Below are 13,721 nucleotides of genomic sequence, written 5' to 3'. Positions count from 1 at the left end.
ACTCAAATAAAATATATTTGGTTTAAATAAAAATTTTTCTCTGGGTGTACAATCGAGTGCCTGCATAGAGAATTGAAATGTTGTCATATGCGGCTGACGCGCTGCGCATCAGGATTTTATGTGAAAACAAGAGGAAGCAACACATTCCTGAACGAAGAACCACTTTTACAGTTAGATATATATACATTGTATAAATATAAGCAGGACTTCTATTTATATATATATTGGAATATATCCTGGAATCCTGTTCATTGTAGACACGTGATTCTTGACGCTGTATATATACGGTCAAGCTTATCAGCCACCAATTAATAGCCACAACTAATTAACGTCCAGACAAGCGCGTCACTGACTTATAGTAATTGCTAGGCAAACAGCCGCATAAAGGAGGATTCTCTTTTCCTTTTTTTTATCTCCCTCTCTTTTATTTTCTCAAGCTATCTCTTTCTTCACAATCTTTTATTTTAGACTTCTTCTTCTATTTACTATTTCAGGCACTTTTTCTATATATCATTCTTTTGGCGCAGTAATTTTATAACAGTTTCCTCAATGGTAATAAAGACAATTAAAATTATAAAATAATAATAATAACAATTTCAATAAATAATAGTAATAAAAAAATAATAATAATAGAATTTAAAAAATAATAATAATAGAATTTAAAAAATAATAATAACAATTTTAATAAATAATAGTATTAAAAAATAATAATAATAGAATTAAAAAAATAATAATAGTAACAATAATAAAATGGCGATAATGATAATAATACTAATAATAATGAAATGAATTACAACGAAAAGCAAATAATAATCAATTATGCTTTAACAGATATTGTCCACATAATTATAATTAAATTTTAAATTAAATTTAAATAGTAAAAATATTTAATGATGATTTTTTTCTTCTTTTGTTGTTGTATCACTAAGAAAATATTGTACACTGAGAAAAAAATGATTTCGTTTCATAAATTTTTTTTTTGGTTATTTTTCACTGTAAATAAAATTTCAAATTTTATAATTAATGTAGTAGAAATAAATAATTTCATATGAATAATTTTATCAACATTTTTTTGAAAATAATTCAATTCTTTCGACAAATTTTATAAAAATTGTATTGAAAATCATTGAATTGTAGAATTTTGTCCAAACACTGAGAAAAAATTTGTTTTAATTCAAAAATGAGTAGCCAACTAAAAAAATGTGTTAGAATTAAAGATATTTTATAATTTAATTAAAAGTAATTCTTATTGAATGAAACTTATTATTTGAATTAAAATTATTATGTTTAATTCAAAAATAATTTTTGGTTGAACAAAATCAAACAATTTTTGTTTGATTCAAATATATTGTTTTCTCAGTGAAAATTTGAAAATAATAAATATGAAAATTTGAAAATAAATAAATTCTTATGAATATAATTGTATCAACATTTTTAAATATAATTCATTTTTTTCAAGAAATTCTATTATTGTAATGAAAATAACTGAATTCCTGCGAAGAATTTTTTAGAGTTTTCGAAGATATAATTAAATTCTTTTGAAGAATTTTTTTTCAACTTTTTTGACAATAATGTAATTTTTTTAATAATGTTAATTAAAAATTTTGAAAATAATTGAGTTTTATGAAAAATTCCTTTAAAGATTTAAAAATAATCGTGTTTGTTATTAATTGAATTCGAAAATTTGATTATTAAATTTGATTACAAGTTTTTTTTTAAATAATTGAATTCTTTCCAGCATTTCATTAAAATTTTTGAAAATATTTGTATTCTTAGCAAAAAAAATTTAATTCTTTAATTTAAGAAGAAAAACTTGTTTGCAGTGAATAAATTGAAGTCTTGCAAAAAATTTTATTAAATTTTTCATAAATAATTGAACTCTTTCGAAAAACTTTATAAAAATTTTTAAAAATAATTGAATCTTTTCGATAAATTTTATTAAAATTGTATTCAAAATAATTGAATTTTTCCCATCATTTTCTTAAAATTCATATGAAAAATTCTAGGTATCCAATTTTTTAAAAATAATTGAATTCTTATAAAAAATTTTACCAAATAATTGGACTAATAAGAATAATTGAAATCTTTCGAAAAACTTTGTACAAAATTTTTAAAATAATTGAATCTTTCTTATAAATTTGATTAAAATTGTATTCAACATAATTGAATTTTTCCCATCATTTTCTTAAAATTCATATAAAAAATTCTAGGTATTCAATTTTTTAAAAATAATTGAATTCTTATATAAAATTTTACCAAAACTTTTAAATTATAATAATTGAATTCTTTCGACCAATTGTATTGGAAATAACTTAATGGCTGAGAAGAAGTTTATTAAAATTTTTAAAAATAAATAAATAATTAATTAGTTAATAAGTGAATGATTAAAAATTTTGACTCTAAAATTATTCAAAGATTGAACATTGAAATTCATATTTGAAAATAAAAAATTTTCCAATTTGCTTAACAATAATAAATGGAATACCGCTAGTAATTTTTCATAGTAATAATAATAATAATAATAACATTAAATTTTTGTTGACGACAATTTATTAAGCCTATAAATTTTAGTGTTCTTTCATCATTTTACTGATTGTATCGCAAAATTAATTTGCAAATAAAATAACAAAAAATATAAACTAAAATATGAAAAATTTGATAAAAATATAAAAAAAATTCTTATTACTAATTAAACAAGTGTTTTTTTAATGAGCACTCGTATTTTCTAGATTGCTTAATCATTTATTTAGACTAAAAGTAATTTAAAGAAAAATAAATAGAAAAACAAATGAAAAAAAATTTTTTAAATTAAAAAATGAAAACAATAAAAAAAAAAATTAATGAAAAATGAATAAGTAATAAATGAAAAAATATAAATAAAAAATAGATAAATAAAAATAAAAATGAGTTCTTATATCATTGTGAGAATCTTGAAGAAAATTTTTCAAAAGAAAGTTGAAACTGCGTGTTGCGCTTAAGAAATTGAATTTAAAAAAAAAGAAATGAAATTTAATCGTACAGTGAAGAATAAATTTTCCGATAAATTTGGAAAATTGCTTTCACATATATTTGTGTAATTTATAAATTTCTTTGTTACCGATTTATTTGAAACTTCTTCATCATTTATAGTGCTCTTATAAAAAGGGAGAAATGCGGAGTGGCCGCGCTGCGCATCATTCGCCCCTCTACCTTGAAATCAGCGCTCTCTTAACATTTAAAACGCATATACGACAAATATTAAAGAAAAAAAAATCTGTCATGCGCAACAAAAGAATACGTTGCGCGCGATTCTGTTGATCTGATTCTTGAAGTGTTATGTATATTGTATTTATATATAGCTACAATAAAATAACATGCGAAAAAAACGCGAATACTTCCTATAACTCATGCGCGACAATTCTGTTTCTCTATAGAATAAAATTTTTTTTCCAAAGTTTAAACTACGAATACGAAATTTTTCCTTCAAATATTTTCTGCTTCCCTTAGGCAAATAAATTTTACAAAAGAAAAATAAATAAAGTTACACAATTATAATAAGAATGAAAAATAGTACCAAAATTATTTTTTTGAAAAAAAAAGAAAAAACTCCGAAAACAAAAATGAAATATTAAACCATTTGATTAATCAAAAATTATTAATTAAAGTTTAATTTAATTGATACGAAAATTATTGCGCATTAAAAAATTGATGCTCTTCTTACTTTAATTAAATTTAATAACGCTTAAAATAATAATATTGATGAAGCTTCTCGTATGCAAATAAAGTTTACAAGAATAAATAAAATTACACTGTAGAACAAAAACAAAAAAGTTCAAAAATATTTTTTTTTTTTTGGCTAAAAAGAAGAAATGCGTAAACAAAAAAGAGATAAATAAAATAAAAAATAGAATAAAATAAATATAAAATGCGACAGCATTTTATATTTATTTTATTCTATTTTTTATTATATTTATCTTTTTAAAAAACTGTTCAAAGAAAAAGTTATACTCTTTTTTTTTGTTGTCAATCATTAATTAATAAATAGTAAAGATCAATAAAATAATTGATTTTTAAATTTAAAAAAACAGTTGAAATTTTATTTTTTGGTATAAAAAAAAATGAGAAATAAAGTTAACCTTTAAATATATAATAAAGAAGGAATTAATAATGCTCCTCATATGCAAATATCTCATCAGGAATGTAGCAAAGTGCTAGTAAATCTTTTTTTTCTTTTTCTTATGCTCTCCTTTTACTCAACTAAATTTTCTTCAATTCATCGCTCATCAAGGTGACTCAATACTATACATAATTGAATTTCTTCAAATTAATAAAGCAAGCATTCACTTAATTTTCGTCAAATTAGTACATAACTTTTTTTTCTCATTAATGTCCCTTGTGTACTATCATCACACGCATTATATGTACACTATTTAGTGACAATTCTCAATAATTTTTTTTTACATAATTCTCCTGAATGAATAAGTTCTTTCAGACACTTTACTGGTGCTTATTTAACAGGGAAACATATCGAGGAGTATGAAACTACGAGGCTAAAATTATTGTATATATATATATGTGTTTGTATTCTATCGAGAGGGGTGTTGGTATTATATACTGGAAGTTGATATTTACCAGAAGTGATATTATTTTTTTTAGTATAATATATAATAATCGCGTTGTTGCGCTATGCCATCGCAGAATCCTCTCTCGACCCTGCAACGGCAAATCGCTTTTGTCGATATTACGCATTCGAGATACGATTGCGTAAAGTCGAATCTTAAGCAGGAAATCAGAAATATATTGGAGGTAAATTCTTTGTTGGGTACTCATTTAATTTCAATTTTTTCTAATCGTTCGATTCGATTCAATTATTTGTAGCCTACGCGATGTTTATAGAAAATTACGAAACTGTTCAATTCACACGCCGCAAAAATAAAAACGTTAAAATTGTATACTTTTCTGAGAGTTTCAAATGAAATTTAAGCGTTTTTTCAATTTTAAACTCATAAAATTAATTGACAAATTAATATTTTGTTCTAATACTGTACATAAATGTTGCTTAGTATATAATTTAGGAAAATATGATTAAACAATAAGTTTCAATCTAAAATAATACGGACATTTAAGTGTTCGATTCGAGTATCATAAAAGTTAACAGTTTCGTGGATTTGCCCATGTACGAGAATACTTAAAATTGACCGGGTCAAATAATACTTGTAAAATAAAATTTTACAAGTTTAATCCGACGACTTAAAAAATTTATTCAGTTAGTTTTAGTAGTTTACATTCTTTTTATTCATTATATAATTTTTATAATACAGTACAATTTTCAGTTTATTTTAATTTTTAGTCTATTATAATTCTTAGTCGTTTTTAATTTTTAGTCTTTTATAATTTCTAGTTTATTATAGTTCGTAGTGTATTATAATTTTTAGTTCATTATAATTTCCAGTTTATTAAAATTACGTATTTATAGGAATTAAAATTCAATAAAAATATAATTTTTTTAAAATCTACATTGTAGGGGAACATAGTCTAGGTCGGCCACCTTTTTGACTTTTGTTTATAACTTTTTTTTAAAAATGAATTTGGACAATTAAAGTATATGGTTGGAAAGTCCTGTTTAATAGGAACACTTTTTCTGTACAAAGTAAATTGACAGGTTTAAAAATGAAAAAGTTATAAAGATTTAAAAAAAAAAAAATTTGTAGTCCAGGTTGGCCATTACAGTCAAGGTCGGCCATGTTTAAAATTCAAAGGGCATTAATCTTTAAAAAATAAAATAACATGTTTGGAGTTACGGAAAATTGATTCTTTATTGTTTACAGTTTGTAACTTAATGAAATAACAAAATAATAAAAATAAACATGATAAAAAAGTAAATATAAATAAAAAAAAATTTTGCACTAAAATATTAATAAAATTAAATAAAAATATTAATAAGATGATCAATTATATTATGAGTTATACAGAATTGCAGTTTTTGCAAATGAAGTAGCTCGTCCTCATCTTTGCGCATTTTAAACACATAGTGGCCGACCTTGACAGTAAGTAACATTACCGAATTGTTGTAACCATAAAGAAATACGTTTCGGGATTCGATTTTTTACTTTGTTTTCCTTTCAACCATGAGTCCCACAAATTTTCTGCATACTTGCCTTGACGATTCAATTTGTTTTTTATCTTTTATTAATGGTTTTTCACATTATGCACAAAACTTTTTTTGAGCTTTTTTTGTACCGACGCCACAGAAAACACAATTTTCGATCCTCCGAAAATGTAATTGAACAAAAAGTTAGGTTTTACTAAGACAAGCTTCGACAAGCATGCGCGTAGGTGGCGCCAGTGAACTTGTCCAAAAAATCGCGATGGCCTACCTAGACAGTAAACCAACTTTGACTACATTCCCCTATAATTGGTGGACAATCATTTATTCGTACACATCTGTCATCTGATTTAGATAGTTGAATGTAGCCTTCGTTACAAATACAGCCACTTCTGCAGATCTGTTAAAAGATAGAAAAATTTTGATTAGTACAATATTTTATTGTTTTTATTATTTATTTTTAATTATTTTATTTTTTATTACTACAAATAATAATTTTTACATTACCAAAAATTTTGTTTCACTCGAATGGATAAGGAAACAATTATAAAATGTAGTACTAAAAGAGCATTTGTTATAATAATATTATAATACAAACATTTTATTATTATAATAATATTATTAATAATATAAAAATTTTTTTTAATTATATATTTTTCCTAAATTATTATAATTTTAATAATGTACTATATTAAATACTATAATACATTAAATATTATAGGTAATATTAATTTGATTTATAATTTTTGATAATAAATACCTACACAAAAATAAGTAGGTATAACAATAACTAAAAAAAAAAAAAAAAAAATTAAATAAAAATTATTTGTTAACTTACGAAAGGGCAAAACCTTGGCGGTGGTGTATTTCGATCTTCACAAGTTCTTATTTCACAACCAGAACCACAACTAACATAATGTTTATTTTGTCCACAATGTTGAGCATTTATTGCAACTATTTTTGAAACAAAAAAAAAATTGTCAAGATCATTTTTTATAATTGAGTACAAAAGACAAGTAAAAAATTTATTAAAAAAAGTGAACACAAATAGTAAGTAAAATTAATTTCCATTAATTATAATAAAAAAATTTCCAAATGTTCCAAAAGAAAAAAATATTTATTTTCTTAAAAAATTATTTAAAATATTTTACAAAAATTGAATAGAATAATTTTTTATTCAAAGCAAACTATTTAACTTACTTGCAGATGCAACCAATACAACAAATAAAATAACAAATGAATGCGACATTTTATTATTTATTATATTCTTTTTGTTTAAACAAGAAAATTTTGTCCTGATGACTGGAAGTTTCAAACACGACTGAGTATTTTCAATTTTAAATCGATTTTTATATGTGATGCTCGGACCAAGAATGTCCGCTTTTTCATGGAAATGCCCATGTATCATCGTGTTTACATTTTTTCACTGTAAAATAGCTATAACCTTCGCGCTACCGCACGTGTCCAACCAAGGTGGCCAACTATTACATTTTGTTGTATATCTGCTCGAATTTTGTATCAATCGAATCGCCACTTTAACTCACTGAACAAAATTTTAACTACTTTCGAAAAAAACAAAAATAATTTTTTTTTTTACATTTCTTCTTGTTTATTTATAACAATTAAAAAAGTATGTACGAGAATACTGAAAATTGACCGGGTGTTTTTTTTATAATGCAAAAAAATAAAATCATTAAACTTATACAGTCAAATTGTTTTATATCAATAAATAAAGTATATTATAATGTTATAATACATTTTTTATTTGTTTAAAGTTTAAACAAATTATTGTTGTTATTTACCAACTTTGTCCAGAATGCACCTAGAAAGTTGCAGTTTTTCCTAATTTTGCAATTTACTAAATCTTATATGATTACAGATAAAGAATAAAAGTTGAATAAAAATTGAACTATTATTTAAACAATTTTTAAATAAATTATTGTTGTTATTTACCAACTTTTTCCAGAATACACCTAGAAAGTTGCAGTTTTTTCCTTATTTTGTCATTTACTAAATCTTATATGCGACTACAGATAAAGAATAAAAATTTGACTATTATTTAAACAATTTTCAAACTAATTATTGTTGTTATTTACCAACTTTTCCCAGAATGCACCTAGAATGTTGCAGTTTTTTCCTAATTTTGCAATTTACTAAATCTTATATGATATAAGATTTAGTTAATAATTTGACTATTATTTAAACAATTTTTAAACCAATTTAAATAACAACAATAATTTGTTTAAAAATTGTTTAAATAATAGTTATTATAATTAATAATTGTTTTTTAAACAAATTATTGTTGTTATTTATTAACTTTTTCCAGAATGCACCTAGAATGTTGCAGTTTTTCCTAATTTTGCAATTTACTAAATCTTATATGATATAAGATTTAGTTAATTGCAAAATTAGGAAAAAACTGCAACTTTCTAGGTGCATTCTGGGAAAAGTTGCTAAGTAACAACAATAATTTGTTTAAAAATTGTTTAAATAATAGTTCAATTTTTATTCAATTTCTATTCTTTATCTGTAATCATATAAGATTTAGTAAATTGCAAAATTAGGAAAAAACTGCAACTTTCTGGGTGTATTCTGGAAAAAGTTAGTAAATAATAACAATAATTTGTTTAAATAATTTTTTAATAATATAACATAAATGTTTTATGTCATAAATGTCATAAAACATTATAAAAATACAGAATTTGTATTAACACATAATTACATACAAAACGTATGATGAATGTTAATCGTTTTGGGAACATAAATTAGTAAAATAGCGTTTGGCCGTCCGGTAGTCTGCGTATACAAAAATCTTTGGTAGCGCGAAGGTTATAGCTATTTTACAGTGAAAAAATGTAAACACGATGATACATGGGCATTTCCATGAAAAAGCGGACATTCTTGGTCCGAGCGTCGCATATAAAAATCGATTTAAAATTGAAAATACTCAGTCGTGTTTGAAACTTCCAGTCATCAGGACAAAATTTTCTTGTTAAAAAAAAAGAATATAATAAATAATAAAATGTCACATTCATTTGTTATTTTATTTGTTGTATTGGTTGCATCTGCAAGTAAGTTAAATAGTTTGCTTTGAATAAAAAATTATTCTATTCAATTTTTGTAAAATATTTTAAATAATTTTTTAAGAAAATAAATATTTTTTTCTTTTGGAACATTTGGAAATTTTTTTATTATAATTTATGGAAATTAATTTTACTTACTATTTGTGTTCACTTTTTTAAATAAATTTTTTACTTGTCTTTTGTACTTAATTATAAAAAATGATCTTGACAATTTTTTTTTGTTTCAAAAATAGTTACAATAAATGCTCAACATTGTGGACAAAATAAACATTATGTTAGTTGTGGTTCTGGTTGTGAAATAAGAACTTGTGAAGATCTAAATACACCACCGCCAAGGTTTTGCCCTTTCGTAAGTTAACAAATAATTTTTATTTAATTTTTTTTTTTTTTTTTTTTAGTTATTGTTATACCTACTTATTTTTGTATAGGTATTTATTATCAAAAATTATAAATCAAATTAATATTACCTATAATATTTAATGTATTATAGTATTTAATATAGTACATTATTAAAATTATAATAATTTAGGAAAAATATATAATTAAAAAAAATTTTTATATTATTAATAATATTATTATAATAATAAAATGTTTGTATTATAATATTATTATAACAAATGCTCTTTTAGTACTACATTTTATAATTGTTTCCTTATCCATTCGAGTGAAACAAAATTTTTGGTAATGTAAAAATTATTATTTGTAGTAATAAAAAATAAAATAATTAAAAATAAATAATAAAAACAATAAAATATTGTACTAATCAAAATTTTTCTATCTTTTAACAGATCTGCAATAGTGGCTGTATTTGTAACGAAGGCTACATTCAACTATCTAAATCAGATGACAGATGTGTACGAATAAATGATTGTCCACCAATTATACAATGTAGATTATAAAAAAATTATATTTTTATTGAATTTTAATTCCTATAAATACGTAATTTTAATAAACTGGAAATTATAATGAACTAAAAATTATAATACACTACGAACTATAATAAACTAGAAATTATAAAAGACTAAAAATTAAAAACGACTAAGAATTATAATAGACTAAAAATTAAAATAAACTGAAAATTGTACTGTATTATAAAAATTATATAATGAATAAAAAGAATGTAAACTACTAAAACTAACTGAATAAATTTTTTAAGTCGTCGGATTAAACTTGTAAAATTTTATTTTACAAGTATTATTTGACCCGGTCAATTTTAAGTATTCTCGTACATGGGCAAATCCACGAAACTGTTAACTTTTATGATACTCGAATCGAACACTTAAATGTCCGTATTATTTTAGATTGAAACTTATTGTTTAATCATATTTTCCTAAATTATATACTAAGTTATATAGTTATATTATATATTCCAGTTGACGGATTTTAAAATTAAAATATGGGTTTTTTTGTCTTGGATTGTACTACAGTCGAACCTGGATAAGTGGAACCTCAAGGGACCAAAGTTCTTGTTCCACTTATAGAGGTATTCCACTTATCCAGGTCATTTAAGGTCAAATTACTTGTGCAGGGACTGCAAAGAAAGTTCCACTTAAAGAGGATTCCCACTTATCAAGGGACCACTTATCCAGGTTCGACTGTATTTGAATATATTTTTTGTTTTTAAATTTTTTTGTTTTTTATAATTTTTTATATAATTTGTTTATAAAATGTTAATAAACAAATATGTTCTTTACTTCCTAACAGAAAAATTAAAATTTTATTCTATTCCTTAAATGTCTCCGAGTGTAAAACCGTTTCGAAAAAAAATAAGCCTCAATTAGAAAAATGTTATTAATTAAAAACTGCAGCTTTGTAGAGCTTTATATGACGTTAAACTCGCCCCGCGAACATTGGCATTTTTTACAATTTACTGTTTAAAATTGTCTGTAACCTACAAATTTTATCGGATTTTCATGGATTTGGTCTTAAATTGAAGGGAATAAAATTTCTAAGAGTTTCCTCTAAACCAATTTTTGAATTTTAAATTGTTTATATTTTTTTTTGTTATTTAAAGTTAATAATTTACAATATTTTTAGAAAAAATCATGTTAATTTTTCTATTTTTTCGTTGCAGATGATTGGAATCAATTTAAATTAGTCCAGCATGACCACCAGACAAATAATAATGTATAATACAATTAAATTAATTTAAATTGTTGCAAACAATGTTAATTAACAAATAGATATTTTTTTGTAAAAAATTTCTTTTTTTCACACAAATTTATGTTTATTTAAGTAATATATGTCGATTTTGGTAAAAATTATTTGGAATTTAACAATTACCATTGTTATTAACAATTAAATGAACAATAATCTAGTTAGCAATAATCAAGTAGAGCTTTACATGACTTTAAACTCGTTAACATAAGAAAAATAATTGTGTAATTACAAATGTAATTGTTTGTGCTAATAAATTTTTAAAGTTTTTGAAAGAATGTACATATTATATAAACATTTTATGTTTAAAAAATGCATAAAATGTTTACAAATGTCAAAGAAACTTGATTATTGTTCATGTAATTGTTCATAACAATGGTAATTGTTAAATTCAAAATAATTTTTACCAAAATCGACATATATTACTTAAATAAACATAAATTTGTGTGAAAAAAAAAATTTTGTATAAAAAAAATTTCTATTTGTTAATTAGTCTGAATTGGCATCTTTCTGCACCCAACCGACGATATATTGATAAATTTAACTAATTTCAAGAAGAATTTGAACTATTAACATTTTGAAAAAATCTAAGTTTTTTAAAGTTTCTAATTACATTCATTAAAAATTGAAAGTTTATGAAATTTCAAATTAAAGCCTTTTGAAGTTCATCTATTTTTGAAAATTGTGAACTCAATTCTTTTAAATGGCAATTAATATTGAAATATTTAAAAATTATTCAATAAATAATTTATAAATAACAATTGTATGATTGTTTTTTAAGAATGAAGTTATTTAAAAAGAAATATTACTGTCGGAAATAGAAAAATTTGAAAGTTTTGTATTAGAATTCGTGGTGATTTCATAGCAAAAAAGAAACCATTTTCGATTTTTTAGGTCAAAAAATTGAGAGTTTCCGGGCAGCGATTTTTTTGAAATTGTGTAGGAATGTTAGGAGACTCACTAGGAGCCATTACCAAAAATAAAATCCTTGGTCAATTGATAACTCTAATTTTTACATATGTTGTTGTCAAGTTGGTCTAGTTTGCATACATATATTGTTGGTATTTTAAGTTTGTAAAAAAATGTAATTTTTTATGATTTTGAGTTTTGATATTTGCTTTCTGTTGTGTTTGTGACTTTTCTTTTGATATCTGTTATATTAATTAAATCTTCTATTTAAAAAAAAAATTTTTTCGTTGATAAACGTTGTGGACTTCAACGTCGTCAAAAATTCAGAATTTTCTTAGGAATTCATATGTGTGAGTAATTAACGTATTGTTGGAAGGGGTATAAATATTATACCCCTTTCATTATCAATTTTTCAAGCTTGGAAGGGGTTGTAAAAAAAATTTTTAAAAAAAAACTGGAGTATTTAAAATATTTAGAAATTTCAACTTTTTTTCTCTATAAGATATAATTATGTACTTACTGATTGAGATTGTCCATCATCTTGTAATCTCCACCGGAAGTATTAATTTTTGAAATAATTCCAGGTTGAAGTTTGTTCATTAGTCTGCAGAAGATGACACCGTCTCTCAAGGCATCTTCGTATGCAATGCCTGAAATTTAAAATAATTGTAACATTTTTAAATAAACTTGTCAAAATTATATTTATTAAATTCATAAAATTCAGATATTCTTTAAATATACTAAATCAGTGAAAAATGACTGAAAATTGAATTATTTTTGAAAAAGAATCCAACAAACAATCCAACAAGTTTTGAACGTTCAATAATGAGCAATATATATATATATTACTGAGAAGAATTACACCCAGAGAAAAGATAAATTTGACACAGAACCAAATTTATTTATTTCAAATAAATTTTATCATGTTTAAATAAAATTTTATTTGGCTCAAATATATATTTTATTTATGTCGAATAAAATTTTTATTTAAAACAAATAAAAAGTCTAGTTGGTTCTGAGACAAATATACATTTATTTGACTGAAATAAAATATATTTGGTTTGAATATAACATTTTTCTCTGGGTGTACGAAAAATTTGATTATATTTAAGAAATTAATTAATTTATTGAAATTCAATAATAAATATTAATATATTATTAATATTTGACTCTGATTCAAATATTACACTCAGAAAAAAATTTTATTTAAACCAAATATATTTTATTTGAGTTAAATAAATGTATATTTGTCTCAGAACCAACTATATAGACTTTTTATTTCTTTTAAATAAAAATTTTATTCAACATAAATAAAACAAATGTTTGAGAAAAAGAAAATTTTATTTAAACCAAATAAAATTTATTTGAAACATATCTTTTCTCTGGGTGAGCTATAAAAATAAGTGAAATATGTAAAAATCTACAAAATTCCAGAATGAAACCTTATGTCTGACCATTAAATGTTTTTCTACTTCTGCACCCAGAAA

General features: G+C 22.7%; 3 protein-coding genes across 3 annotated transcripts in view; 1 reads left to right on the top strand and 2 right to left on the bottom strand.

The window, feature by feature from the left end:
• The window catches only part of LOC122504148 (muscle-specific protein 20-like), a 63,778-nt gene that overhangs the window by 2,368 nt on the left and 47,689 nt on the right, over positions 1-13,721 (bottom strand). Inside the window, exon 3 of the mRNA XM_043615078.1 lies at positions 12,755-12,884. Coding sequence (XP_043471013.1) covers positions 12,755-12,884 — 130 coding nt within the window. The remainder of the gene's footprint in view (positions 1-12,754; positions 12,885-13,721) is intronic.
• On the bottom strand, positions 6,348-7,418 carry LOC122504150 (cysteine-rich venom protein 6-like). Its single transcript, XM_043615080.1, has 3 exons — positions 7,286-7,418; positions 6,924-7,039; positions 6,348-6,485 (listed from the first exon to the last, which is right to left on the bottom strand). Exons 1-3 carry the CDS (start codon positions 7,332-7,334, stop codon positions 6,357-6,359), a joined length of 294 nt encoding a protein of 97 aa, XP_043471015.1. The 5' UTR covers positions 7,335-7,418; the 3' UTR covers positions 6,348-6,356.
• On the top strand, positions 9,007-10,192 carry LOC122504151 (cysteine-rich venom protein 6-like). Its single transcript, XM_043615082.1, has 3 exons — positions 9,007-9,156; positions 9,402-9,517; positions 9,957-10,192. Exons 1-3 carry the CDS (start codon positions 9,108-9,110, stop codon positions 10,065-10,067), a joined length of 276 nt encoding a protein of 91 aa, XP_043471017.1. The 5' UTR covers positions 9,007-9,107; the 3' UTR covers positions 10,068-10,192.

This window comes from Leptopilina heterotoma, unplaced genomic scaffold, assembly GCF_015476425.1.
Source record: "Leptopilina heterotoma isolate Lh14 unplaced genomic scaffold, ASM1547642v1 Lhet_281, whole genome shotgun sequence".
Taxonomy (NCBI): Eukaryota; Metazoa; Arthropoda; class Insecta; order Hymenoptera; family Figitidae; genus Leptopilina; species Leptopilina heterotoma.
This window is presented reverse-complemented; position numbering and strand designations above follow the sequence as displayed.